This window comes from Aythya ferina, assembly GCF_964211825.1.
Source record: "Aythya ferina genome assembly, chromosome: 25".
In the NCBI taxonomy this organism is placed as follows: Eukaryota; Metazoa; Chordata; class Aves; order Anseriformes; family Anatidae; genus Aythya; species Aythya ferina.
In genome coordinates, this window is record NC_140323.1 from 5421293 (window position 1) to 5445386 (window position 24094).

The 24094-nt window shown below is 58.3% G+C and overlaps 1 protein-coding gene across 2 annotated transcripts in view; it reads left to right on the plus strand.

The window, feature by feature from the left end:
* GRM4 (glutamate metabotropic receptor 4) overlaps window positions 1-24094 on the plus strand; it is a 44565-nt gene that overhangs the window by 7615 nt on the left and 12856 nt on the right. For both annotated transcript variants that reach the window (XM_084498019.1, XM_084498020.1), the window contains exons 2-6: window positions 36-797; window positions 7913-8129; window positions 19017-19152; window positions 21093-21247; window positions 21580-21720. In XM_084498019.1, coding sequence (XP_084354145.1) covers window positions 279-797; window positions 7913-8129; window positions 19017-19152; window positions 21093-21247; window positions 21580-21720 — 1168 coding nt within the window. In that variant the 5' untranslated portion in view covers window positions 36-278. The remainder of the gene's footprint in view (window positions 1-35; window positions 798-7912; window positions 8130-19016; window positions 19153-21092; window positions 21248-21579; window positions 21721-24094) is intronic.

A 24094-nucleotide genomic window follows, 5' to 3' on the forward strand; every position in this document is an offset into this window, starting at 1 on the left:
TTTCTCTCCTCCTGCTCCCCCTTCTCCCTCCCAAGGGCTCTGCAAGAAGGACCCGAACCTCTGCTTGGGCCACCCCTGCTGCCTCTCCTCCCCGGCGTAGCGATGCCGGTCCTGGCACCCACCTGCAGCCCGGCTGCTCGCCGCACCCTGGGGGCTGCCGGCACCCATGGGAGCCGCTGACGGAGCCGCCGGAGCCATGCCACCCACCCGTGCCCGCCTCGCCGCCTGACCGCCGCCGGGATTCGGGCCGCGCGCTCTGCCCCAGCACGGCTTCGGCGATGAGCGGGGGTCGTTTTTGCATGGAGCGTCTCTCCTTCTGCCTCCTCCTGAGTGCCTGGAGCTGGGGCTGGGTGCCCGGGGGTGCCGCCAAGCCCAAAGGCCAGGGCTACCCTCACATGAACTCCATCCGCATCGACGGGGACATCACGCTCGGGGGGCTCTTCCCCGTGCACGGCCGGGGCGCGGAGGGCAAAGCCTGCGGGGAGCTGAAGAAGGAGAAGGGCATCCACCGCCTGGAGGCCATGCTCTTCGCCCTGGACCGCATCAACAACGACCCCGACCTGCTCCCCAACATCACCCTGGGTGCCCGCATCCTGGACACGTGCTCGCGGGACACGCACGCCCTGGAGCAGTCGCTGACCTTCGTGCAAGCCCTCATCGAGAAGGACAGCACCGAGGTGCGCTGCGTCAACGGCGGCCCCCCCATCATCACCAAGCCCGAGCGGGTGGTCGGCGTCATCGGCGCCTCGGGCAGCTCCGTCTCCATCATGGTGGCCAACATCCTGCGGCTCTTCAAGGTACGGGTCCCCCCGAGGCTCCCTGGACACCTCCACCAGGGCTGAACCCATGAAAAAACGCGGCGGTTTCACCAGGTTTTTGCATGCTTACCTCTTCCTCCACAGCTGGGGGCAGGCAGGAGCGCGAGTGTCTTTAAAAGCATTTTCCTGCCTCCCCCGGGTCCCCAGGGATCCCCTCCTCCGTCCCCCTCTGGTGACGATGCTGCAGCAGCAGGCTTTGTCTTCTCCCCCGGCTTCGTGGCCAGGTGGGATGCTGACGCTCCTGGCATTCGTGCCGGGAGCCTTGCGGGGGGACGGACGGGCAATCAGCTCAGGACAGGGTGCAGGATGAGACCACAGGGCTGGAAGGGACCTGGGGAGCTCCATCCCAGCTGCCTGCACCCTGCTGGGTTCAGCCCGGGCTGCTCAGGGCTTGGTCCCAGTGGATGCTGAGAACCCCCCAGGGATGGAGAGGGCTCAGCCTCCCTGGGGAGCTCCCTGGTCCTCTCCTGGGGTGTCACCTGAGGGGACCAGAGGTAAGGTGACACCTTAGCCAAATTGCTGGGGAGCCGCATTTATTGCTGGGATGGGAGCTGCATTCATTGCTGGCAGCTGCAGGGTGCCAGGAGGGGACGGTGGCGACCGCTCTGTGCCCAGGGACAAACTGGGGACACCGCTGGCTTTGCCCCTGGCCCTGGGTGTGCGGAGGGGAGCGGGGTGCCTGGGGCCGTGGTGCTGGCTGCGGGCTGGCTCTCCCATCGCTCTCCTCCTCTCCAGCTGCAGGAAAACCGAGGAGTTTATAATTACATCCCCCTCGCTGTGCATTTATTTATCCGCAGCAATGTCCTGGGGCTAGAGCGAATGTTTGAACAAGAGCCCCCTCAGCAGCAAAAGGCAGAGAGAAATGCAAACAGGCTGCGCGCCCGGCAGCGGTGGAAGCCCCGAGCTGGCGCTACGCACGCTGCCTCCCCCTCCCGAGCCTCGAAACCCTCCCTTCCTCGGGGGCTGGCTGCCTTCCTCCCGTTCCCCCTCCTCATCCTCCCTCCCGTCCGCCCGGCGTGCGGAGTGCTGCGCCCTCCTGGGAGGGCTGGAGGCTGTTAGCAGAGACTGAAAAACAGATCGCTGATGGAGTTTGATTTTTCTGGGTCCCTTTTAAAAAAAAAAACGTGTTAATGTTCCAGGCGACGAGCGAGAGGGCTATTCAATAATTAAAATAATATAAATTAGAGAGAGCGGGAGGAACTTAAAAGCTATTTGCCGAGACAAAAAAAGATTGAATGCTCACTTCAGGGAGGGAGGCAGTGAGGAAGGAGGCAGGAGAGTGACAGCTGGAGGAGCGGGGGGAGCTGTTTTGGGGGTGGGCTGGGCTATTTTTTTTTTCCCTTTCTCCTCCAATTTTGCTGCTTGGACAAAGCATCCGTGACCATGCAGGGGGATGTTGCCGAGCCCCGATGCACCCTGGCACTGGTGGTGGCCCAGTGGGGACATGTCTCAAGCCTCGGTGTCCCCAGTGTGGGGACCCGGCCCTCAGCTCAACTGGGAGCCCTGGGACTCGCTGTCCCCACCTCCCTGCCAGGCGCTGGTGGCCCCAGCACGGGGACATCGCTCCCGCGGGATGTCAGGTCCAGCCCTGCCCCGCGCTGCCTGCCCGCCGTCGCTCTTTGTTATTCAAATAGTGGGTTTATGGCACGGACATGCTTAAAATGAAAATCAGGCAACTTCCATTTCACGCTGCCGCTGACCTTTAAGCGCGGGCTGCTCCGCTCAGAGGTTCAGCAAAGCGTTTGCCTCCCTGGGCACAGCTGTGCTCACAGTTTTGCCTTTTCCTGTCCCCTCGAGGGACGATGCTCGCTCCTGGGCTGGAGCCAGAGATTTGGCTCCTGCATCAGCTCCAGGACTGCGAAGTGCTGGGGCGCCCTTTGTGCAGGGTACAGCCGAGATGGGGGCACGGAGGGAGCAGTGGGGGTGCCCCTGGGTGCAGGATGAGGCTCGTGGGTCTGGGGGCTGAGCAGTTCCCCCTCTGCCTGCCCCAGGATCTCTGTGCACACCTGCACCCACGCTGTGTCTGCTTCGTGCTGTGGTTCAGGCTCCCCTTGCCCTGCTGGGAGGGTTGTGGCCGTGGTGCTGCAGAGCCCTGGGTGGGTTGGGGTCTCAGCAGCCCCTGCCCTCCTCCAGCTGGCCCCTGCTTGAGGGTGCTGTGCTCTCCTCGCCCCATGCTGTGCTCCCTTCCCGTGCGCCCCGCTCTGCTCCATCCCCTCCCCGCCAGCCCAAAGCCATTGGCAGGGAGGGCTCGGCGCATCCCTGGCAGGGGTTTCGTCGCTCCCATGCTACATAAATAAATAACGTGTCCTTCGTTAGCTGCCATTGCCTAATTAAAGCTGTACATCAGCGGAACAACTTGCAGATGCGGCATCCTCTGTCCAAGCTGGTTTCATCACTCCTCGCAGCTCTGCATGCAGAAAAACCTCCCCTCAAATCCCTGCTCTCGCCTCCTTGCGATAGCATCTGTCTGTCATCACTGCCAGAGCTTTCTGGCACGCTCCAGCTCCTTCCCACCCCTGTCTGCTGGCTCTCCAGCCTCAGCACTACCCACTTTCTCCTGAATGACCACCGCGACGATGGTGTAAAAGAAACCAGATCTGTCCCCTGCAAATACGACTCCCCAGAAGCTGCATCAGGGCCCGGGCTGTGCTTTTCAATCCCGTCCTGAGCGAGCTGGGGCACAAGGAGCACCCGTGCGCTCCGCTGGGGCGAGGAGCATCCCGGGTGAGTGGAGGCGCTGGGCACACACCGACACTTAGAGGCGCTCGTTTCCTTCTCTGCAGCGAGTTGTCGAGCTCCTTTAGCACCGGGGTGTTGTACAGCATGATTAATCCACCTAATGGAGGACGCTGGCCCGTTGCATGCAGCGGGAGCCGTGCGTGCCCGTGTGCCTGCACGCACAGGGGGTTTTGTTGGCTGGGGGTGCGGAGCAGGATCTGGCCCCCAGCGCCGAGCCCTGGAGTGGTGGAAGGGAGGTGGCGGAGTGAGCGTTGCCCTGCGCACCACGCAGCGCTGCTTAGCGGGTAAATAACCTTCATGAAGACGGGGAGGTGGAAATCGGCTGGGGGACGCTCTGATTAATCACCCGCTCTGTTGCTGCCAGTTCATTTCCTCGTTCTGCTCCGGGTTTATTAAAACGAATTGCAGCCTCCCCGGCTCCCCCGGGCTGCCCTGGCCATGGCAGCTCCCCTGGCACCGCTGGGCGAGGAGGAGGAGGAGGGCGGCAGGGCCAGTGAGGAGCCCGATGAAGGGCAGTGACCGCAGCTCCCTGCACCCTGAGCTTTGCTCTTGGCTAGGTTGGGAGCTTGTTTTTTTTGGGAAAAAAATAGGATGCAGCCAAGCAGCTGGCTCGGTTTATCAGGTTGTGGCAAAGGGGTGGGCAAGACGGGGAGCTTCTCGCTCCCTGCCCCAAGCTGTCCCCCCTCGAGCGTGGCTGTCGCATGTCACCCCGGAGCAGCTGGGGCTGGGAACTGGAGGAATTTGTTATCAGCTCCATGACAGGGTGCTGTTTGGGATGCTGGAGTGATTTGCCTGCCCTGCCCCCTGTTTTCAGCTGGGGAAACCAACAGTGACAAGGTCTGAGCTGGCTCCGCACAGCCCCCTCGTTCCCCCAGCCCCTGCGGTGCTTTGTGCTCTCCCTAATTAAAAGCCGCTGTCCAAATGGCTCAATGATGGAAATTCTAATTAAATCAATTCCATCTTGTCGGTGAACCAGAGGTTGGCATAAGATACGCATGAAATTAATAATTATGGTTAGGGAATTAGCTGCTCCTGACCCCGTCTGTGGTGCAGGGGCACTGGTGCAAGGAGCACTGGGGTCGGAGCTCTGCATCCCTGCAAACCCCGGCTGGGGGCCGTGCTCAAGTTGCTGCCTTTGTCTGAAGCTTTCCAATCTGGAGCAGATTATGATCCTCTGCTGTTAGACAAAATGCTGCTGTTAGACAAAACGCTGCGCTATCGTCAGCCGGTGCTGATGAAATGGGTTTTGAGCCCAGGTGCTTTTGTGGTGGAGGCGTCGGGGGAGAGTTTGAGGTTGACCACACTGGTGCACCGAGGGCAAATCTGACCCAGGGGCTTGGGGGGCAGGACTGTACCCCTAACCACGGCTTCCGCCTGCTCTCCTACCCTGGGGGAGCTTTTCTCAAGGCTGGGGGTGTTTCTGAATGATGTTGACCCTATTTTTGTTCAAAATAAAGGAAAAGGGAGGTTTTTCCCTCTGTCCCAGGGTTACTCCTTGGTCTCGATGGGGTAAGGTAGTCCTGGGGTGCAGCAGAGCTGATCCTGCTGATTTCCCCACCAGCACTGTGGTATTTAGCCTGGTCTGGCAATGACCCAGGCAAGGAGCTGAGAGCAGCGTGGTGCCTCTGCGAGTTTGTTCAGGGCTTGTGCCGGTGCCCAAATGTGCAGCCAAGGTGCATTGCCAGCTCCCCCCACCCGCATCCTTCTTTCTAAGAACCTTGAATTCCCTGCCCGCATTTTGCTTTCATGGACCTGAAAGGACTTTTGTCTTTTATCTGAGAAAATAGCTGGTGCCGGGAGTTGGGCTATTGTAAACCAGGAGATCAAAAAGGCAGAGGGGGAAAAAGGCAGAAGAAATCTATCAAATGGTCATTTGGGAACCGGTATTTTATTTTCACTTCCATCCAAGGTAGTGTAGCGAGGGAGAAAAGCTCTTTCAGTTTGTTTATTAAAATACGGCTTCCAGTTCATAACCTGGAGATCAACAGGTACTGCCTAGGCTCTGCTTCCCTGCAGGGGCTGGACCAGGCTTTGTGTCCCGGCGTTAATCCCAGCCCTGGGCCTCAGCTGGAGCCCATCGGCACTTCCATGGTACTTCCATGGGACACGGTGTGCCAGGGGAATATCCGGGAAGCATCCCTCCTCTGCAACCTGCTGCGGAGGTGTGGATCTATTAAAACCACAGAGAAAAACTCATTGGGTTTGATGGCCTGTGGAAAGCCAGCTTGGCACCATTTCTGCCCCGAGTCTCACATGGCACCGCTGCTTTGCGCGCCCACCTGGCCCCATTGCGCGGGCACGCTGCACACCAGCCTCCTCGTGCAGTGCCTCCACCCCAAGCCTCCCTGCCCGTCCTCCCGGCACTGCTGCGAGCCTGGCAGGGGAAAGGAAAGGAGAGAAGGAGCAGAGCATCCCCCCGCTCCCTCCCCAGGATGAATGATTGCTAGACGAGTGCCTTGCCTGCTGAGCAGAATTTTAATCGGGCCTCACGCACCGGCTCCTGGTCACAGATACCCAACGAGCAGATCACAGCCCCTTGGAAAAGAGCACAAAGCAGATTGTCACAGAGAATAATCCTATTTGTGCCTTGATAAAGATTCCTTCCTTTCCCTCTCCCACTTGTTCTCCTTCTCTCCATTTTTTCATCTCATATTTTGCTGTAGGTGGAGGGGTGGCTGCTCCTTTCCAGGGGCCGTTTAGCATTCAGGTGGAGTCGTGGGTTTATAACACCGGTATCACGTTTAATGGAGAGAGTGAGGGACTGGAGTGGAAAAGGGGAAAATAACAGGAAAGCAGAGGAGAAACTGCAGCACGGCCTGGGAGCATGAGTGGAGTAGGATGGGGCAGCTGGGAGGGCCGGGCAGGTCCAGGGGGCAGCTTTGGGGTGAGCCCCCACGCTTGGGTGCTGGGATCTGGGTCAGGGGCTGCTCCCCACCATCGGGATGGGGCTGTGCTGGTATCTAATCAGGGAGGTGGTGGTTGGAAGCACCATCATTAGAAGGCAGGTGCCAGTATTTCAGGCTCCCAGTGAGGTGGCTTGGTCTTATAACCTGCACTAGGATGCCTACGCGCCCCAAACCTCTCCACACCCCCTGGTTCTCCCCTCTGCTGCTGCAAATTAGCTAACTGCTTAATGCAGGAGTGGCGACTGGTGAGGCCAAACTCAGCCTGAGCTGGTTTAAGGCATCTGGCATGACCCAGCTGCCTGTTGAGCCCGGGGGATCCGGGGGGCTCATTGCAGCTCCCCGTGGCTCCAGCTGTGTTTGTTCTCCTGCAAGCTGCGATTGCTGAATTGTTGAAACTGGGAGAGGGGGAAAGGCCCCCCACAGCTGGGGACTGCTGCTCTGCATCCCCTTACCCTGTAGCACGGAGCAGTTTGGGATCAGTGTTGCTTTGGGCTTTTCCTCCTCTGTTTGCGCTGTGCCTGTAGCCACGGCCAGGTTGCACCATGGCAGCTGGCTGAGCTCCAGCCCCTGCCATTATATCGCTGCTAAATTCAAAACCACGTCCCTGTTTTGGGCAGGGTTTGGCAAGCCCTCGTGCTGTGCCAAAGCAGAGGCACATTGCAGAGGTGTGTGGTGCCCGACAGGGTGTAGGATGTGGAGGCGATGGATGGGCTGGCTCTGGTTTTGGTACATCTTCAGTAGGGAACTTCAGGCTGGTGCGGAGAACCTGGGCTTGATAATTTAATAAACCTTTTCCATCTTTAAGATAAATTAACATCTGTGGTGTGTTTTGGAGATGTAAAGTGCTGTGTAAGTGCTACGCATTGCATGATCCTCCGGTGCTAAATCACTCTAATGTACTGCGCGAGGTGCAGGAGCTCTGATTAATTTAAAAGGCTTATTTATGGCTTGGCTGGACAGGGTCTGGCAGGGTGCGCTCCTGTCGGTCCCTCATGGGGCAGGAGGCCAGAATATCATAGCTGTGGAGTTCAGGGCAGGAACAAGGCTTTCTCTAGGGCCTCTGCCATGCTGGAGGCCCTGCTGGGTGTCACTGAGGGGTCCCTCAGCCTCTCCACTGCCTCCTCCTGGGGCCAAACCAGGCATCACAGCCGGGGTTTGGCTGCTGCAGGTCCCAGACGGAGCTGGTCCCTTCTCCTGGGCGCCTTGTCATCCCGTGGCCTCTGCTTTCCTATGGCCATACCCAGGATCTGGGCGTGAGCAGGCCTCACGCCATTCCTTCACCTCTGTTTCGGCACACGGGGGCTGGTTTCTTCTGGACGCTTCCCAATTCCTTGATTTCCACCCCCTGCATCCTCCCATGTGGGACTTTGGGAGCACGGGCCAGGTGAGGGCAGTGCAGCTGGGTGCAGATGGCCTTTTTCTCCTGACTCTGATCTTTCTTCGTCCCAGATCCCCCAGATCAGCTATGCATCAACCGCCCCGGACCTGAGTGACAACAGCCGCTACGACTTCTTCTCCCGCGTCGTCCCGTCCGACACCTACCAGGCCCAAGCCATGGTGGACATCGTCAAAGCCCTCAAGTGGAACTACGTCTCCACCTTGGCCTCCGAGGGCAGCTACGGGGAGAGTGGCGTGGAGGCCTTCATCCAGAAGTCCAGGGAGGACGGTGAGCAGATTGCCCTCCCGTGATGGGGGCTTGGCGTGGGTTTTGGGGCAGAAAAGGCAATTGGGTGACCAGTTGGGTCACCACCTGGGTGACGTGCAGCTTGTTGTGGGGTGGCGGGATGTGTCTGGTCGAGCGTCGTGACCTGAGCTGAGGAATGGCTGCGGTGCAGGAGTAGGGATGGGAGCCCCGCTTTAGGGCATGATCCTGGGGTGCTGGGGGCTCAGAGCTTTGGGGATGCTCTGCTGGTTGTTTAGTTGCAAGGACACTGTGGTGGCCGGTTCCTAGGCTGGGTGTGTGTCCTGTGCAGCACCGCTGCGTGTCCCAGGGTGCTGCTCTTGTCACCTCCCCAGGGCCAGCAGTGGGGACGTCAGCAAGTGGGGATGGGAGCAGCCATCTGTGGGGCGGGCTGGCTGACTGCTGCCAGCTCCTCTCAGAAAGCATCTTGAAATCCCATTCCCTGCGCACAAGGAGACCTCAAATCTGCTGGGTCGGTGGCTGCCAAGCGCGAGCTGATCCAGCCCCCTCCTTCCGCACGGAGCTGGGCGCCTTCCAGAAGAAAAGACTTTTACAAATACTCCCAGGTTTTAACAGAAAATAAAGTTGGCACCAGCGCATGCTTCACCCAATTTTAGTGGAATTATCCCTGAGGGCAGGTGCTTTAACTTGTCTATAGGCTTTGGACAGGCGGAAAGTCCGTGCTCAGCAAAACTCTTTTGCGAGGATTTGTCGGGAGCCAGAAAGCGTTTTGCTGACAGGAGCGCAGGGATGCTTAGGAGGGATTAGCAGCCTCGGGAGCAGTGGAAAAGCTTGTGGGTACCAGCTGGTGGCCAAGCACCCACCCAGGGACGAGCTGAGAGGGACGAGGACCCCCAGGCACTGCTGCTGTGGGTGCTGTTGCAGTGGGCATCAGCCCAGGCAATGGCTCCGTGCACCCTTTCAGGGGGTCTGGAGCTGCCCCGAGACCCCACAAAGGGGCTGTTGGGGCTGCTCCTCGCCCCAGCTTCGCTTTGCCTCTGCGGCATAGTGTGTGCAGGGCGAGCCGGGAGCTGAAGAGTGTTTTCTGATGCAGTTAAAACCCTGCAGAGTACAGGCTGCTGCCTATTACTGGCTTAACTGTGTCTGAATGGCACATTAAGTTCTGGCAAAATCGGTGGGACACCAGCCTATCTGGAGCTAGTCAAACTGTGTTATGGCCTTATAAATGGATAAAGGGAATAAAAACTTCTAGGTGACGAGCTCCTAATCAAAGCCCTATAAATAGGAACAGCGTTAATTCTGTCTCTTGCGCGCGCCGTGGCACTGGGAACCGGCTGTGCTTTTAATATGCAGAGAAGCCCATCTGGGGATTCAACCTGGAATCTGCTCTTCAGGATTTTAACTTGAAAAGCAGAAAAATCTTCACGGGCCTACGGCTGCAGGAGGAGAGCGTGGGGGTGTTTCGGAGTCGATGGCTGCGATGACTTGAGGCTGTCTGCACAGCTGCGTGCGGCTCGGGGCGTGCTGTGCATGTCCCCCGGGCTGGGGATGCGGGTGCGAGCAGTGCTGGGGGACACATGCTGTGCCACAGCTGTGGCTGAGCACACAAAATCCAGGTGCAATGGGGATACATGGGGCTGCAGGTGTGCAGCTTGGGCACGCATGGTACCCGGAGTACTGGGGCGGCAGACTGGGGGAAGGATGCTGGTGGGGGTGGGAAGGATGCTCGTGGGGGGGAATGATGCTTGGCTGCAAGCGAAGGGCTGTGTTTATGGCTCTGTTAACAGCTTAACCAGTAACCCTACTGGGGTTTGTAAATGCTAACAGCAGCCCCATCTGGCTCATGATGATAACGAGATTTGTCTGATGACGGAAATAAAGGGAAAGAGGCTTTTTGTGGGAATGAGGGTCGTTTTGCATGGGTTTTCCACCTGAAAAGGAGTTTCCTTGCCTGCCCTGGGCTGGCGGGTCCTGCTGGGCTGCCCATGTCCCATGACAGGGGAAGGGCTGCTGGGACCAGTAAGTGACATGGGGAGATGACAGCAGTGTTGAGCTCAGCTGCCATGTTATTCTATCTAGCCTTGGTGTGCCTTAATTTTGGGGAGAACACAGCATCACACAGCCACTCCATCTTGGCCATTGCTTCCCTGCGGGGCCTGGGTGTGGGGCTGGATGTGGCCAGGGGAGTGGGCCTGGTTCAACCCCTCCACTACACAGCAGTAAGGAGCAGGTGTTGTGACTGGTGGTCCCTCTGCAGCACAAGCGCTTCTGGTTTGAGATACCTGTGGTTACCGTGAATTCCTATCACCAGATGGTTAATGATATGATGGCATAATTGCAGTGTAAACGAGTGTACATGGAGTTGAAATGCACGCGTATTAATCTGGGACTGAGGCAGTCCTGTAATTTGTATATCCGCATAACCCAACGATTATGTGCATTAGTGATAATTTAGTTATCAAAAAGCATAATTCCACTGTAATTGCGGCAGAACGGCAGCGTGAGTGCAGCCCGTGCGTTATCAGCAGTAACGCTGCTCCCCTGCTCACTTGTGTACAGGAGCTGTCGTGCATCAAACGCAGCAGCCACGCGGGGCCTGGAGACGCTGCCGGCACGTGGGTGCCTGCGTGGGGTCTGAGCTACTCCAGGGGCATCTCCCGGCATGGGGTCCTCAGGGTTTCCTGGCTCCTGCACCCACAGAGGGCAGCTCTGCAGCTGTCAGTAATGAGAGGATGGGGACGAGAACGTGCTGTGTGTGTATATGGATGCATTTTTAATTTGAAAATCCCCCCAGCCTTGTGCCCTGTGCAAGGTTTGAGGAAGAGCCTCGCTGTGCCTGCTTTGCCTCTCCGTGTTCCCTCATAAATTTGGATGGCCCTGCTGTCACCAAATGGCTTTACACCAGCACAGAGCCACTGGGAGCTGGCGAAGGATCCGTCCCTTTCTTTTATAGCCTGTTCGTGTATGCCTGGCTCTCATTTCCACTCCTCCAGCAGCATAAAGGACCCGGCAATTTATTTCTGCTTCAAGGTGCCTCCGGACTGTCAAGGCGATGCAGAAGGGCTGCTGCTCGAGGATCTGGCCTCTGCTTGTCGTTTGTCAAGCCGCAGAGCTCTCTGGGCGTGCTGGCACGGGGTCTGGATGCCGCAGGGCACGGGTGGGCACAGGGACGGTGCTGCAGGCTGGGCGCGTGTCTCCCTGCGTGCCGGCGCGCTCGCTCTCCCCCATAACATCGCTCCGCTTCATTTCTCATGCCAAGCCTGAGTGTTCGGAGTCGGGTTTTATTTCCATCAGGCAATAATGCTCATTGCTGTAGTTAGCAGTTAGCATTCAAGCTGTTTGCTTTCTGATGCATTATCAACTTGACCTTCAGTTTCAATTTTTAGCAAAGCTTCGTGCTAAAGCGGCTTCTGCTGCAGCGCAAAGCGTTTCTGCTCCAGGCACGAACTCACCCCTCTCCGCCGGTGGGCAGGGAAGAAGTTCGCCCTGGGGCAGGTTATTCTGCTGAGTGACCCACGGGGGCTGTCTTGCAGCCAAGGGCTCCTGAGCCAGCCTGACCCAGGAGGGCCATTAGGTTTTATGTATTGCAATTACTTTGCTGGCCCCTGGCAATTGCTGCTGGTTGCACCGATGGCAGGACGGTCATTATTCATGGGAGCAAAGGTTTTTTGGGCGTTATCACTGCCAAAATGTTATGTCTGCAAAAAAGTGTGTTTTCATTGGACACTTTGAAACACTTTAAGTGCATTCTCCCCCAAAGCACCCTGTAAATATGGGGGGGGGGATATTATCTGTATGTGCAGCTTGGCACCAAGGTGCGGGGCAGGGCCACCAGCGGGTGTCCCAAGCTCCTCTCGTAGAGCATCTCACCGCCCCTGGGCGTCCCCTGGGGGAAGGGACAGACCTGTCCACGGTCCCCTGGCTCTGCGTGTGCTGACATCTCTGCTGTCACTGAGCTCTTGGAGATGAAGCATTAGATTTATGTTTATGTAATTTAGCTGGTGTGCACAGCGTGTTATGCCATGCGTCGTAACGTGCTGCGCTCTGCTTTGTGAAGAGGGCAATATTTCTAGGCAAACGCACGACTCCTTAGTCATGTGTCTGGATCAATTTTACACTGTCATTTCCCCCCTCTATTGTTTTATCCTTCGCTGAGTTTTCTATATTTTTAGTTAAGAGCCTGATATGTATTTGCGATGCATTTGTTCATTACCATGTGACATTCATGGCTGTCTTTCTGCTTTTAGCCGGGCTCATTACTTTTGCTCGATGCATCAGAATGTCACCCCCAAAGGGGGATCTGACGATTGCAGCCCCGCGCATGAAGTTTGGGTGATGCTGAACGTGGGCTTCAGCTGCTCCCGAGTCTTAAGGTATGAGGCAGGACCGAGTGCCACATTTCAAAGGATTCGATGTGCAAGCGTGGAGGTGGCTGCCCTGGGGAGCAGATGCCACCGGTCCTGCAGATGCCACCTCCGTGGGATGGACGGGAGCACAGCTGCTGGTTATTTCTCAGGGCTGCTTGCAGGGAGAAGTTTTTTTGGCACGCCACCACCTCCAGCAAAGAGCGCAGGAATTAAAGCGGGTGACCTTCAGCCCTGTGACGAAAGGAGGTGTGATTAGCAGTAATGCAGAGCCGGGCGAGGAGGGCTGCCCGGCTCCCTTTCATCTCGGAGGATTGCTGTTCTTCTGCAGTCAGCACTCAATTACTGCGTCTCACCGGAGGGCTGCTATTTGCTGCTGGCGTCTCCACTCCCCAGCCAAATCCTCCGCTCAGCACCCGGCACGGAGCTGGAAATTTTTTCGTGGCACGGTGCCTGCTCCGGGGCTGGATCTGCAGCCTGGGCTTCGGGTGAACCCGTTCCTGCTCTGAAGCTGGTGGCTTTTCTGTCCTCTCTGGGGCTCAAGCTGAGCATCTACCTCCACAGCGTGGCTCAGGAAAGGTCCCTGGCATCCTGAGATCAGAACCAGCCTGGTTATACCCATCCCTTGCTCACGTGGGTCTGGCTGCAGCCACCTTTCCTATCCCAGCATTTTCCTTGTGCTGTGTGTGGGATGGGGACAGGGAGCGTCCACGAGCCCCCCACCGGTGGGGGCACGCTCAGCGAGGGACAGGTCTGCTCACTGGGGCTCTGGTGCCATCGCTGCTTTGGGTCTCCAGACTCCTTCAGGCTCCGCAGAGGCTGAAGTCATGTTTCCTGGGCTGCTTTTCTATTTATTCCACCCTCTCTGCCTCTTTTCGCTACAGTCAATACCGTGTGCTATAATGCAGCCAGGAGGGAGGCAGGCAGGATGCCAGGCTCTCTTCTGGCTCCAAACAGCCTCGTGCCTCAGTTTCCCCACCTAAAATAACCTTCTCTGCCCTCGGGCTCTTTGCTGCTGCGTGCAAAGGACCCCACAGGCTGGGACTGGGGAAAGCCAGGGCCAGACTGGGAGCACTGGGCACGGCTAGGAAAACACCTCCCTGCAGATCCAGGGCTTGGGGAGTGTTTGCTGCCTGAAATCTGCCTGTAAATACCGCTGACACCACCTCTTAACTCCACTCCTTGTTTTCATGGCCCACAGGAAGCCCTTTGCGTGCTGGAGGCTGTGGGAAGAGGAGAGCGAGGCAGGACGGAGAGGTTGGGGTCAGGGAGGGCGCACGGCTCTGGCTTGGAGCCTGACTCTGGGGTTTGGCAGCAGCCCACGCTGGTGGCTGGTCCCTAACATTTCTGGGGCACGCTGGGTCCTGTCCTGTCCATGATGCGGTGACGCACGGCAGGACGATGGCCCCAGGGGGGCCATGAGGGATGAAGCAAAGCACGTTTCTGTTCTCCATGTTGTGGGCTTGGGTTAGGAGGGAGCAGATAAATGGTTACGGTACATGAGGTAAACGAAGGGAAGAGTGCTGCTTTCGGGACCGATCTGTCACTTCCAGGCCCAGCTCGTGGGGTTGTGTGATGGGTGAGGGTCTCTGCAGAGTGATGCTCGCAGTAGGCTGGGGAAAGGTGGTGAAATCTGGTTCTAAAGCCCTAAAATCCCCGAGTCTGCTGACTCTTCCCAGCTCCAGGCTGGAGCAGGGTGAGGGGGAAGGAGGTGCAGTGCTGGGGGGCTGCAGGAGCAGGGGGGCTTTGGCAGAAGCTCCTTCCCATGGGCACAGTCTGTGGGGTTGGTACCTAAGGGAGAAACCTGGATTCCAAACACAGAGCACAAATTTAGTTGTCTCGCTGCCCAGAGGAGTTGAACCTCGCGGTGCCATTGCACCACAGCACTGCCTCCCAGGGCTCCCGATCGGAGCAGAGCGAAGCCTTGCCTTTTTTCCCCCCTTTCTTTTTCCCCTGTTGCAAATTTATTAATTACTGATTTAGCCTGGCAATGCAGGCAGTTGAAAAGCAGGCGCAAATTGCTCAGATTCATAATGTCTGATGAGATTTCAAAGCACTAAAGAGCAGCAATTGAACCCGTTCCAGGGATGAGGCTGGCAGCGAGTGCCAGGAGCCTCCAGTGACGGAGGCTCGATGCGATGTGACGTGTGCCGGGAACCCGGGCTGTGCGAGGAGGACCAGCCACTGACCGTGTGGGACAGGGCTCCAAAAATGTGGGGCTTGGGGGGCTGCCACTGCTCCCTGCTTTGTGTTCCCAGGAGGGATGTGGTTCGATGCACGTCTCGCAGTGAAGTGCTGGAGTCATCGCTGAGATCTTGCTGCTCTCGAGGACGCACTGGGGCTGGCTTGGGGTGACATAAATAGGATGGTGTCCCCAGGTTCCCCCAGAAAGTGAGCTGGTAGCGGGGGTGCTACGACAACAGTGGGACTAGGAGCTGTGGGGCTGCCTCCATGCACGGGTGATCCAAGCATCGCTCTCATTAGGGCTCTGCCACCACGAAGGAGGGATTAGAGCTGCCTGTAATGAGGAGCAGGGTGCCTTGCTGATGCTGCCCTGCTCGGCTGACTTGTGCACGGGAATGTGTCCCCATCACCCTCCTGTCCCCAGCCCTGCCTGTCTGCAGGTACCCACAAGCCAGGGGAGATGTCCCCAAATTGCAAAGCCTCCCGTGGCCGCAGCATTGAGGGTGGATGGACGCGTGGACAGCGCCTGCTCTCGCCCTGTGCTCCCCGGTTAGACCAAAGCCATCCCCGCTGCCAGGAGCTTTGCCTCCACGAGGGCATGGAGATGTGCCCCTAATGACTTCTCCTCTAATGAGTCAGGTCCTCGGGGCTTTGAAGTGGCATGGATAATGAGTCCTAGGGCAGGGAAGTGCAGCCACTGACTCGCCAATTAACGACTCTGGGCTTGGAAACCTCATTTAAACGGCCTCATTTGCAAAGGGGAGGCTGGGGAGCGCACAGCGTGGGGTGGGCATGTGCTGGGGTGCGGCTGGGTCAGGGTGGGTGCTCCCCGCTGCTCCGTGCAGTGTTTTGGGTGTAGGCACAGGGACCTGCCGGGTGTTCCCAGTGGCAATTGGGCTTACTGGGAGCGGGAGCAGCCAGAGGTGCCCGGACTTGGCCTCCTGCCCCTGCTTGGCTGTGGGTTTGCAGCATCCCCGCGTGTCCCCGTGCCAAGCTAGCGTGGGGCTGCTGCAGCCTCCTGCCAAGCTTACAAAACGCCGCCACAGCTGGGCTGTGCACGGCCCCATCCCCTCCTCGGGCTGCACAGGGAGCAATTCCCAGCTGGGTGGGGGGCCGTGCGCGTCCCTGTTTGCAGCGTGGCTGCATCAGCCCCCACTGCTCCAACCCGAGGTGTTTGCACAGTGCTCCGCAGCCGCCAGCTCTGCAGGGAGCCCGGGCAAAGCGCTCCCTGATTGATGGTGTATGTTAGCGACAGCAAAAGCTTATTATCTACCTGCAATCAAGAGGGCACTTGAGCGCTGCGCTTCCCAGAGCAGCTGCGCTCCCACCGAGCCCATAATGGTGGAGATTAAACCCTGACCTGTGTTTGACAACACGCGTTAACCCTGCCGCAGCGAGGAGAGTCCCCGGGCGAGCGGCTGGCGGCGGCGTGGGGACGCCGGGAGGGGACATGAGTGGGGGGGACACGGCCACGTGCTTGGGGACCGCGTGGGCTGCGCTCTGCTCGGGGAGGGCTTTGCCCACAGGGCTGCTTTGCACGGCTGGGCTGGGCGCATGGGGCTGCTGCACGTTTGTTGCAGTTTAGCTCCCGGGGATGAAGAGAGACCCCTGGGCGTTCAGCTCCTGGTGTTCAGATGGGTGGCCCCACAGCCAGCCTGTTGTTTGTGCCCTTTTTGGGGCTGTTTCTTGCTGCGGGAGCTCTGCACCCCTCGGTGCTGCCCATCAGCAGGATGCCATCTAGTGCTTGAGCATCCTTAAACCCGGTGCCTGCCTCTGAGTATCTCCAGGCTGTGGGGTGCTTCCCTGGTCTTCCTGCACCTCTCCGGCTCTCTCCCGAAGCTGGGGGACAAAAGGAGCTCAGCTCCTGCCTCCTCCCTGGCCCCGGGGTCCCGGAGCGATGCTGTGCCATGCTGGCGGAGGAGGGAGAGCGGCCGCTGCCTCCCAGTCCCCACCTCATCTCTTTAATTTCTTGCTCTAAAGGAGTGTTCTGACCAAAGGCAGTGTTGTGGAGGTAGCGGGAGCATCGCCTGGCAAATCCCCCTCCCTGCCGCAGTGCCGGGGGCCATGAATAATGCAGGTGCTAAAAGCTGGGGCTGCTGGAGGTGAGCGGGGTGCCACTGAGCTGCTCCCTCCCCCTGCTCCACTGGACTTCTCCCAGACCATTAATTAGGAAGCAAAACTATATTTATTAATTGGTGTTGCCAGCATTTGCATGGGGGCAGGAGGAGGGCTCCCAGACCCTCTGGGGCTTTCACCTGGGCTGCTTTTTGTGTTGCTATTTTTAAGTAAGGAGAGCCCCAATTAGCTTTAGTAAACTGGAGGAGCTGCAGACACCAGTGTCCATCCTTAGGCCAGTTTTCCTGCTGCATCCAGCCGGCTCGCTGGGCTTCCCTCCTCGCTTTTCCCTCCTGCTGGCCTGGCTGCATCCCGCTCGCATGCTCCGTGCTCTCCAGCCGCTGCGGTAATAAGGTCCTCATTACGCCCTAATTGGCCGTATCCTTTTTTTTTTTTGTTACATTCCTCGTTAGTTTGATTTAACAGAGCTGCTGCGTAACTCAGCCACTTCTGAATTGCTATCGATTTAGTCTCCTTTCTTATTTATTTATGGGCCCATCTCTTGCGCCACCTCCTCATCCCATGCGTACAAGCAGCGAGCCCTTGGCCAGCGCTCACCTGGCGGCAGCGTTTGTCTGAGCAGCGTGGATGCTCAGAGCTGCTGCCTGGGGAAAAAAGGGCAATAAATGCATGGGAGCGACCCCACGCTGCTGCTGCGCTGGCAAAATCCCAAAGCTGGCTTTGTTCGGGCCCTGCTGGGAAGGGAGCAGGGCTGCAGATTCTGGGCGCGCGCCACGGCCCCCCATGGCCCTGTGCTGCTCCTGTGTGTGCTCAGATGGAGGAACAGGCAGCTTGCCTGTGGGATGCTCGTTACTGGGAGCCTCGTTACTGGGGGCCTTGTTACTGGGAGCCTCATGGTGTTGGCACACGGTGGCACGGTGCCACACTGTCCCCAGCGCTGTCACGTGCATGCGCCTGCCTGCCTGCCCGCACCGGGGCTCCTGGAAGGCTCTGGTGTTTGCAAACTGCTGCTTTGGTTGAATTTTTTCCTCTTATTGCTATGGAAACTGTAATTAAGCCGCACTGGCTGTGTAGCCCGAGCCACTGTCTCAGCCTGGCCCCGCGTGCCCCAGGCAGGGATGTGCCCGTCCCGCCGGCACCGCCTGCTGCTGCTCCCCGCGCCGGGCCGAGCTGTCTGTCCGGCAGTCTGTTCATCCAGCTCCCTCCTCTCCATCCATCTGGCTCCCCAGATGGGAAACAAACATCAGATTGGCCCGGTTTCTTACCGGAGGGGAATAAAATAAAATAAAATAAAAAGTCTCTGTGGTTTGGCTGCGTTGGAAGGCGGCCCCTCTCTCGGTCTTTGGGCTACAAGGGGCAAACGACCCCATTGTGCCCCAGCCCTGCTGGAGGGAGTGAAGCCTCCTCTCCTGGAGGCCTCCGGCTCGTGGCCTCTCCCTGTGCTCCTCCTGCTCCTCTCCAGTGCCGTAATTGTAATCGGGGGACTCTCAGCCCGCCTGTTAATTGCTCTGACCTTTGCTTAAGCCGGGATCTTTTAGTGGCAGGTGAGGCATCAGCCGTGTCATTTACTATGCAAATTGAGACCATCAATTACATCCAGAAGGTCCTGCAATGTTTAATTTTCTCTCTCATCTCTTTCTTTATTGGCATCTGCAAAAACGTTGGAGCAGGAGGGCCCTGGCTTTGCTGAGCTGGAGGCTGGGAGCCCGGCAGCCGTGCGCAGGGACTCGTCCAGCTGCCAGCTTCCCTCTGTCTCTTTTAATTTTAATTAGCTGCTTTTTCAAAAGTCCCATGGCTGCCTTGGGGATCAGCCTGGGAGGCTTCTCCCCAGCCTGGCAGAAAGCACCTGGGGGTCCCTGGGCATGCACCTGGGGAAGGAGAGGAGTGGGGCTGGGGAGCTTGGCTCCAGGGGAGGAAACAAAACTCCCTGCGGGGCTGTGCTGCTGCTGTCCCGGGGCTGAGAGACTCCGCCAGGGCTGTGGCACATCCACGATTCTCCCCAGGGGACATTTCACCCAGTATTTGCCCGTTGCACAAGCAGAGCCCTTTGCACAACCCAGCCCTGGGTGCTGGGAAGGGGAGGGTCCCGTGGGGGGGACTGTGCCCCCCGTGCCCCCCATGCTCCCCCCGGGCTTGGTGCAGCCATTGCAGGACGTGCTCCAAGCATGGGGTGGCTCTGGGGGGACCCGGGGAGCGTCAGCATCCCCTGGTGCGACTGGGTGAAGGCAAGGGGCGGGGGGCATGGGGTGGGAGCTGGGGTCTCAGTGCCGGGTGCTCTGTGCCTCAGGGGGTGTGTGCGTGGCCCAGTCCGTCAAGATCCCGCGGGAGCCCAAGCCGGGAGAGTTCGACAAGATCATCCGCCGCCTCCTGGAGACCTCCCACGCGCGGGCCGTCATCATCTTCGCTAACGAAGACGACATCAGGTGCGGAGGGGCCGGCCGGGCCACGAGGGGAGGCTGGGGGAGATGCGCTGCAGGATGCCCGACATGTGCTCTGGCCAGGACGTGGGACATGGGCTGCTGGTGGCAGGAGATGGGCGCTGTGTTGGGAGCACCCGGCTGGGGCTGCAGCGTGGCACAGACCTGTCTGCAGCGGGGACCACCAGAGCTGACTTGGAACTGGCCACCTGGGGGGTCTCTGCCATGGGACACCAGCAAGACAGAGCGCAAAGGGGGAAAAATCTGCTTTCTGTTGGCTTTGGCAGCCCCTGCTGTCACACCCCGGGTGCTTCACGCTGCTCACGGGCTGGGCCAGAGCTAGCAGGGTGCCTCCTCCAGGCGCTGGCTCTGCTGTGCCGTGCAGCCTCAGCCCCTCAGTGCAGACCTGGGGGGGCCTTTTGGGGACCCCTCCCCACACACCCGTGCTGCCCACTGGGTCTGCAGCCACTCCTGGAGGCGATGAGCAGCTCCACAAGTGCAGCAACATCTTGCAGCTCCCGTTGTTTGTGGAGCAGAATGATTCAGATGGAGATACCCTTGATTTCCTAAGTATCTAATTTATTAATCAGCAAACATTATGTAAATGTGGGTAAACTGCGATTTTAAATCAGTTTACATCAGATGTGCAAATGCTGCGAGTTTTTTTTTTTCCTTCCTTAATAGAAATGTCTGCAAACGTGACATTTACACGGCTGTGTATTGAGAAACGGGGGATTTACCTTGCTGTGTAAATGGCAAGCCCCATTAACTGGCGTTTGTAAGCATTTACCCATCCAAACAGGATAATATCCCATGAAGATTGCTTTCTATACACCAGCTTGCACTGGGGTGAGCGTGGGTTTAGCCGTGGCACAGGCACGGCCGCGATGCCCACCCTGATGCCAGCTCCACCTGCAGAGCCCCGACCCCGACTGCTTGCCCCGACCCTGCAGGGCTGAGCCACAGAGCAGGATGGGCCCGGGATGTTTTGCTGAAATCCGTGCCCTGCTCCGTGGTGGGATGTGTCAGGAGCTTGGGGCAGCCCTGGGTGAGCGTGGAGCAGCCCGTGTGGCTCCCTGCAGGCTTGCTGGCCCTGCAGCCCCCAGGAACGACTGCCTCTTCCCATCTCATCACCTCTCTGCTCTGTGTGTGTGTTTTTTTTTTCTTTTTTTTTTTTTTCTTTTTCCTTATTACGTGCTTTGAGCACCATCTGGACTTGAAGGGATCAGCTCCCGATGTCGGGGGTGACTCACAAACCCATAAACCTGCCTCCTTGCTGCAACTGGAGATGAAACCACCCTGGGGACCTGCACACGAACCCAAGAGGACGGCAAGCCCCAGGGAAAAGCAAGCGGATGGTCAGATCCGGGAGAGGTCCCCTCTGCCTCCTGGGACATCCTGAGCTGGCTGGCACCAGCGGAGCGTGCAAACGCGTGCAGCCGAGTGCCTGGCTGCCACGAGAGGTGCTCAGTGGGACAGGCACCATCTCCAGCTCCCCACCGCTGCTCGGCTGCACGACTGGCACCAGTTCTGCCCAGTTCAGCTCTCGCCAGGGCACTGGCAGTGCTGGCTGCCTCTCTGCCGCTGTTTTCCACGCTGCCTGGAGCTGAGAGCACGCAAACTCTCCAGTGCCGCTGCTTTTCCTGCCTGCTGCAGCATAACCTGATTTCTTTTTTCCTAATGTTGGGTAATTAAGGGAGAAATTCAATTACCAGTCAGCAAATATGCAAATAGAGTGGGAGAAGCAGCCTCTGTGCCTAGGCTGGGGAGGACGGAGGGTGCGGGAGCTGAGCAGCGTGCTTTGCTCTCGTACCTTGTGTGCGGTGCCTGGGGGATGCCAACGGCACCGAGCCCTGCTCCCACCCCATGCTGTTTTGGGGACATGGGCACAAAGCTGGTGTCCTGACCCCGTGCTGCCGCTCAGCGCCTGCTGCTTCTCTCCACAGGAGGGTGCTGGAGGCAGCCAAAAGGGCGAACCAGACAGGACACTTCATCTGGATGGGCTCGGACAGCTGGGGCTCCAAAATCGCCCCGGTGCTGCACCTGGAGGAGGTGGCCGAGGGCTCCGTCACCATCCTGCCCAAGCGGGTCTCTGTCAAAGGTAAGTGACTGTGCTGGGGGGTTCGCTCAGCTCCCCCCGGGTTGGCTGTCCCCCCCCGTGGCATCCCTTAACCACAAGGTTTTGGCTATCACAGGCTCAGCATTTTCCATGGGGTTGTTCCTAGGGGGGTTCAACCTGGGGTGCTGACAGCCTGCAGCCACCCTTGCTTTGCCTGGGGGGGAGCTCAGGCACAAACCCACCACAATCCCTCTATTCCCAAAACCCAGTTGCCCACAGGCCCCTTCCTTCCCCTCTGCCCTTTTGGGCCACGCTGAGCATCTCCCCCCCAGCCCAGAGGCTCACCCCCCTCCGTCCCCTCTTCCCCTGGGCAGGTTTCGACCGCTACTTCTCCAGCAGGACGCTGGACAACAACCGCCGAAACATCTGGTTTGCTGAGTTTTGGGAGGAAAACTTCCACTGCAAGCTGAGCCGGCACGCGCTGAAGAAGGGCAGCAGCATCAAGAAGTGCACCAGTAAGGAGCGCGGGGATGCTGCGGGCACGCGTGGCTGCACCACGCCGGCTCAGCGGGGACGTGAAGGCGATGGCTGAGAGCCCAGGGCAGGTGTTAGAGATGTTTTGGTTGCTTTCCCCTTACGGCCTTTCAGCTCAGCCGTGTCCTCGCTGCTCGGGAGCTGCCAGCCCAGCTCAGGGCAGCTGCGTGGCAATCGATGCTCTGTGCGTGGCGGTTTCGGGTGTGAACGTGGGTTTTGGACTAAGCAAGAAAGCCAGGAGGGAACGATGCTCCAGAAATGCTCTTGTCCGTCCCTGTGTGCTGTCTGTGATTTAGGAGACGTGGAGTGTGCTGGGTTTGTGTGTGTGAGCTCCCAGGGCTGCTCCCTCTCTCACACGTTTCTTGTACAGCTCCCTTCCCTTGGCCCCGTTACCTGCAGGCACAAAGCCACCCAGATTTGGGCTGGATTCTGCATTATTTAGCAGCGTTTGGATAACTGCCTCTCTCTCATCTCATGCTTGGCAGAAGCACCGTTGTCCTGTGAAAGTCACGGAGCCGCTGGTGCCTCCTCATTCCTTTGCAAACAGCTCCAGTCTAACCCAGTCGGGCTGAGGTGTCCTTGTTCCTCTCCGGGCAGGGAATGGGGCATCCTTGGGTGCTCCAGCCCCAGCAGAGCCCAGCGCAAGCCTCCTGGCCTCCTCCTTAAAACCTGTCGGGTGTTTTTAGCCACTTCCAGCTAAAGCAGGCTTGTCGGGATTAACGCGGTAAACAAGGCGAGCCGGGGATCTGTCTGGCTGACAGCGCTGCTGCTGAGGTGCTGCTTGGAGGCTCGAGGAGGTGACATGTTTGCTGAGAGATGGGAGCGATTTGCTGCCTGCCTGGCACCGGCTGAAGACCGATAACGCCACGGCGGCTGGCAGGCTGCGAGGCAGCGGGACGTGGGGATGTTTGCACGTCCCCCCCTGCCCCCTCAGGAGGGACTTGGGCACAAGCTGTGCGTGGACGTCGATGGGTGGATGGGCCTGGCTGTGCCTGGGAAGTTCGACTGGGAAGGGGCTGATATTTTAATCCCCTTTCACCGCTGTGGACCGGCGGGATGGTGCTTGTACATCCTCACCCTTGAAGGCAACCCCCAGACGATCTGACCTGGGGGTGTCTCGTGGGTTTGGCAAGGGGTTTCGCACACCGCAGGAGCTTTGTGCCTGTTGCACAGGGTTCAGCAAGCCATAAGGGCAGCGAGAAAACTTGCCCCTGCCCAAACTCTCGGGTATCTGAGAGCCCCTGCTTGTTCCTGATTGCATCAGGAAATCCCCAGCACCGGGAGATGCATGAGGAGGTCCTGCAAAGCACTGATGTCTTCATCTTCATAGCAATGTAGTGCTAAAGCGAGCAATATTTCAAGCCTAAGGTATTAGTGGAGGCAGCTGAAACCATGACATGGCAAATGTCCTAGGAGCTGTCTTCAAATTATCGGAATTTGTCAGGAAATAAATTATCTCCTGAACATTTGCTTGGCAGATTAACAGAGAGGGGAAATAATGCAGGACCTGGAGTAAGCAGCCTGCCTGCATGGTGCCATGCGTGCCGGCTTTGCGAGATTTATGCAAATGCCCCACGTAGGGTGGTTTTGTAGGAGTTATATGGGTTTTCTCCATGAGCTTCCCGTTTGGGTAGAACACAAAATGCACTGGGAAATGCCAGCTCTTAGTGCTTTGCATCCCAACACAGGAACCCAAAAGCTCCCTCACCAAACAGGACAGTGCAGCGCTCTGGTTCACGCCTGGGAGAGCTGGAAGGTGAAGAGAGTGTGCGTGTGGGGGGGTACACGGTTTTGGGGTGATTCCTGCTGGCCCTAAGACCAGCCCTGCAGCATTTGTGTACTCCTGTCCCAGTGTCACCCTGCTGGGAGCTGTCTCCCAGCTGCTCCTGCAGGGGGATCTCCCCAGACCCCCACCGAGCTCCCCCTTGGGGCCATGTCCCCGGTCTGCTGAGGGCTGCGTCCCCCAGCCGTGACCCACAGTGGTGCCCGCAGGATGCTCCTGGTCCCTACAGGCCAAGCTTTGTCCGGAAAGCTAATTAATTGCCTTCGTTTAGTGGGGCTGGATGGTAGCTGTGCTTTGAAGCAGGGCTGGAGATTCCAGGCTGCTGGTGGATGCGGCACAGCAATGCGGGTGGAGGGGAGAGGGCTTTGGTTTGATTTTACTTCTGTGCTTGCAGTTCCTCATATTCTTTTCCTTGGTTTGCTCCTCTCCAGTCTCTGCCCAATATTTTTTATTTTTTTTTGTGGGACTGGCAGTTCTCCAGCATAGTCTGTCCCAGCTGGGCCAACAGGGGAGGATTTGCCCCATTTACGTGTTCCTTAAGATGAAGAAAGGCTGCTAGTGGGTAGGGCTGG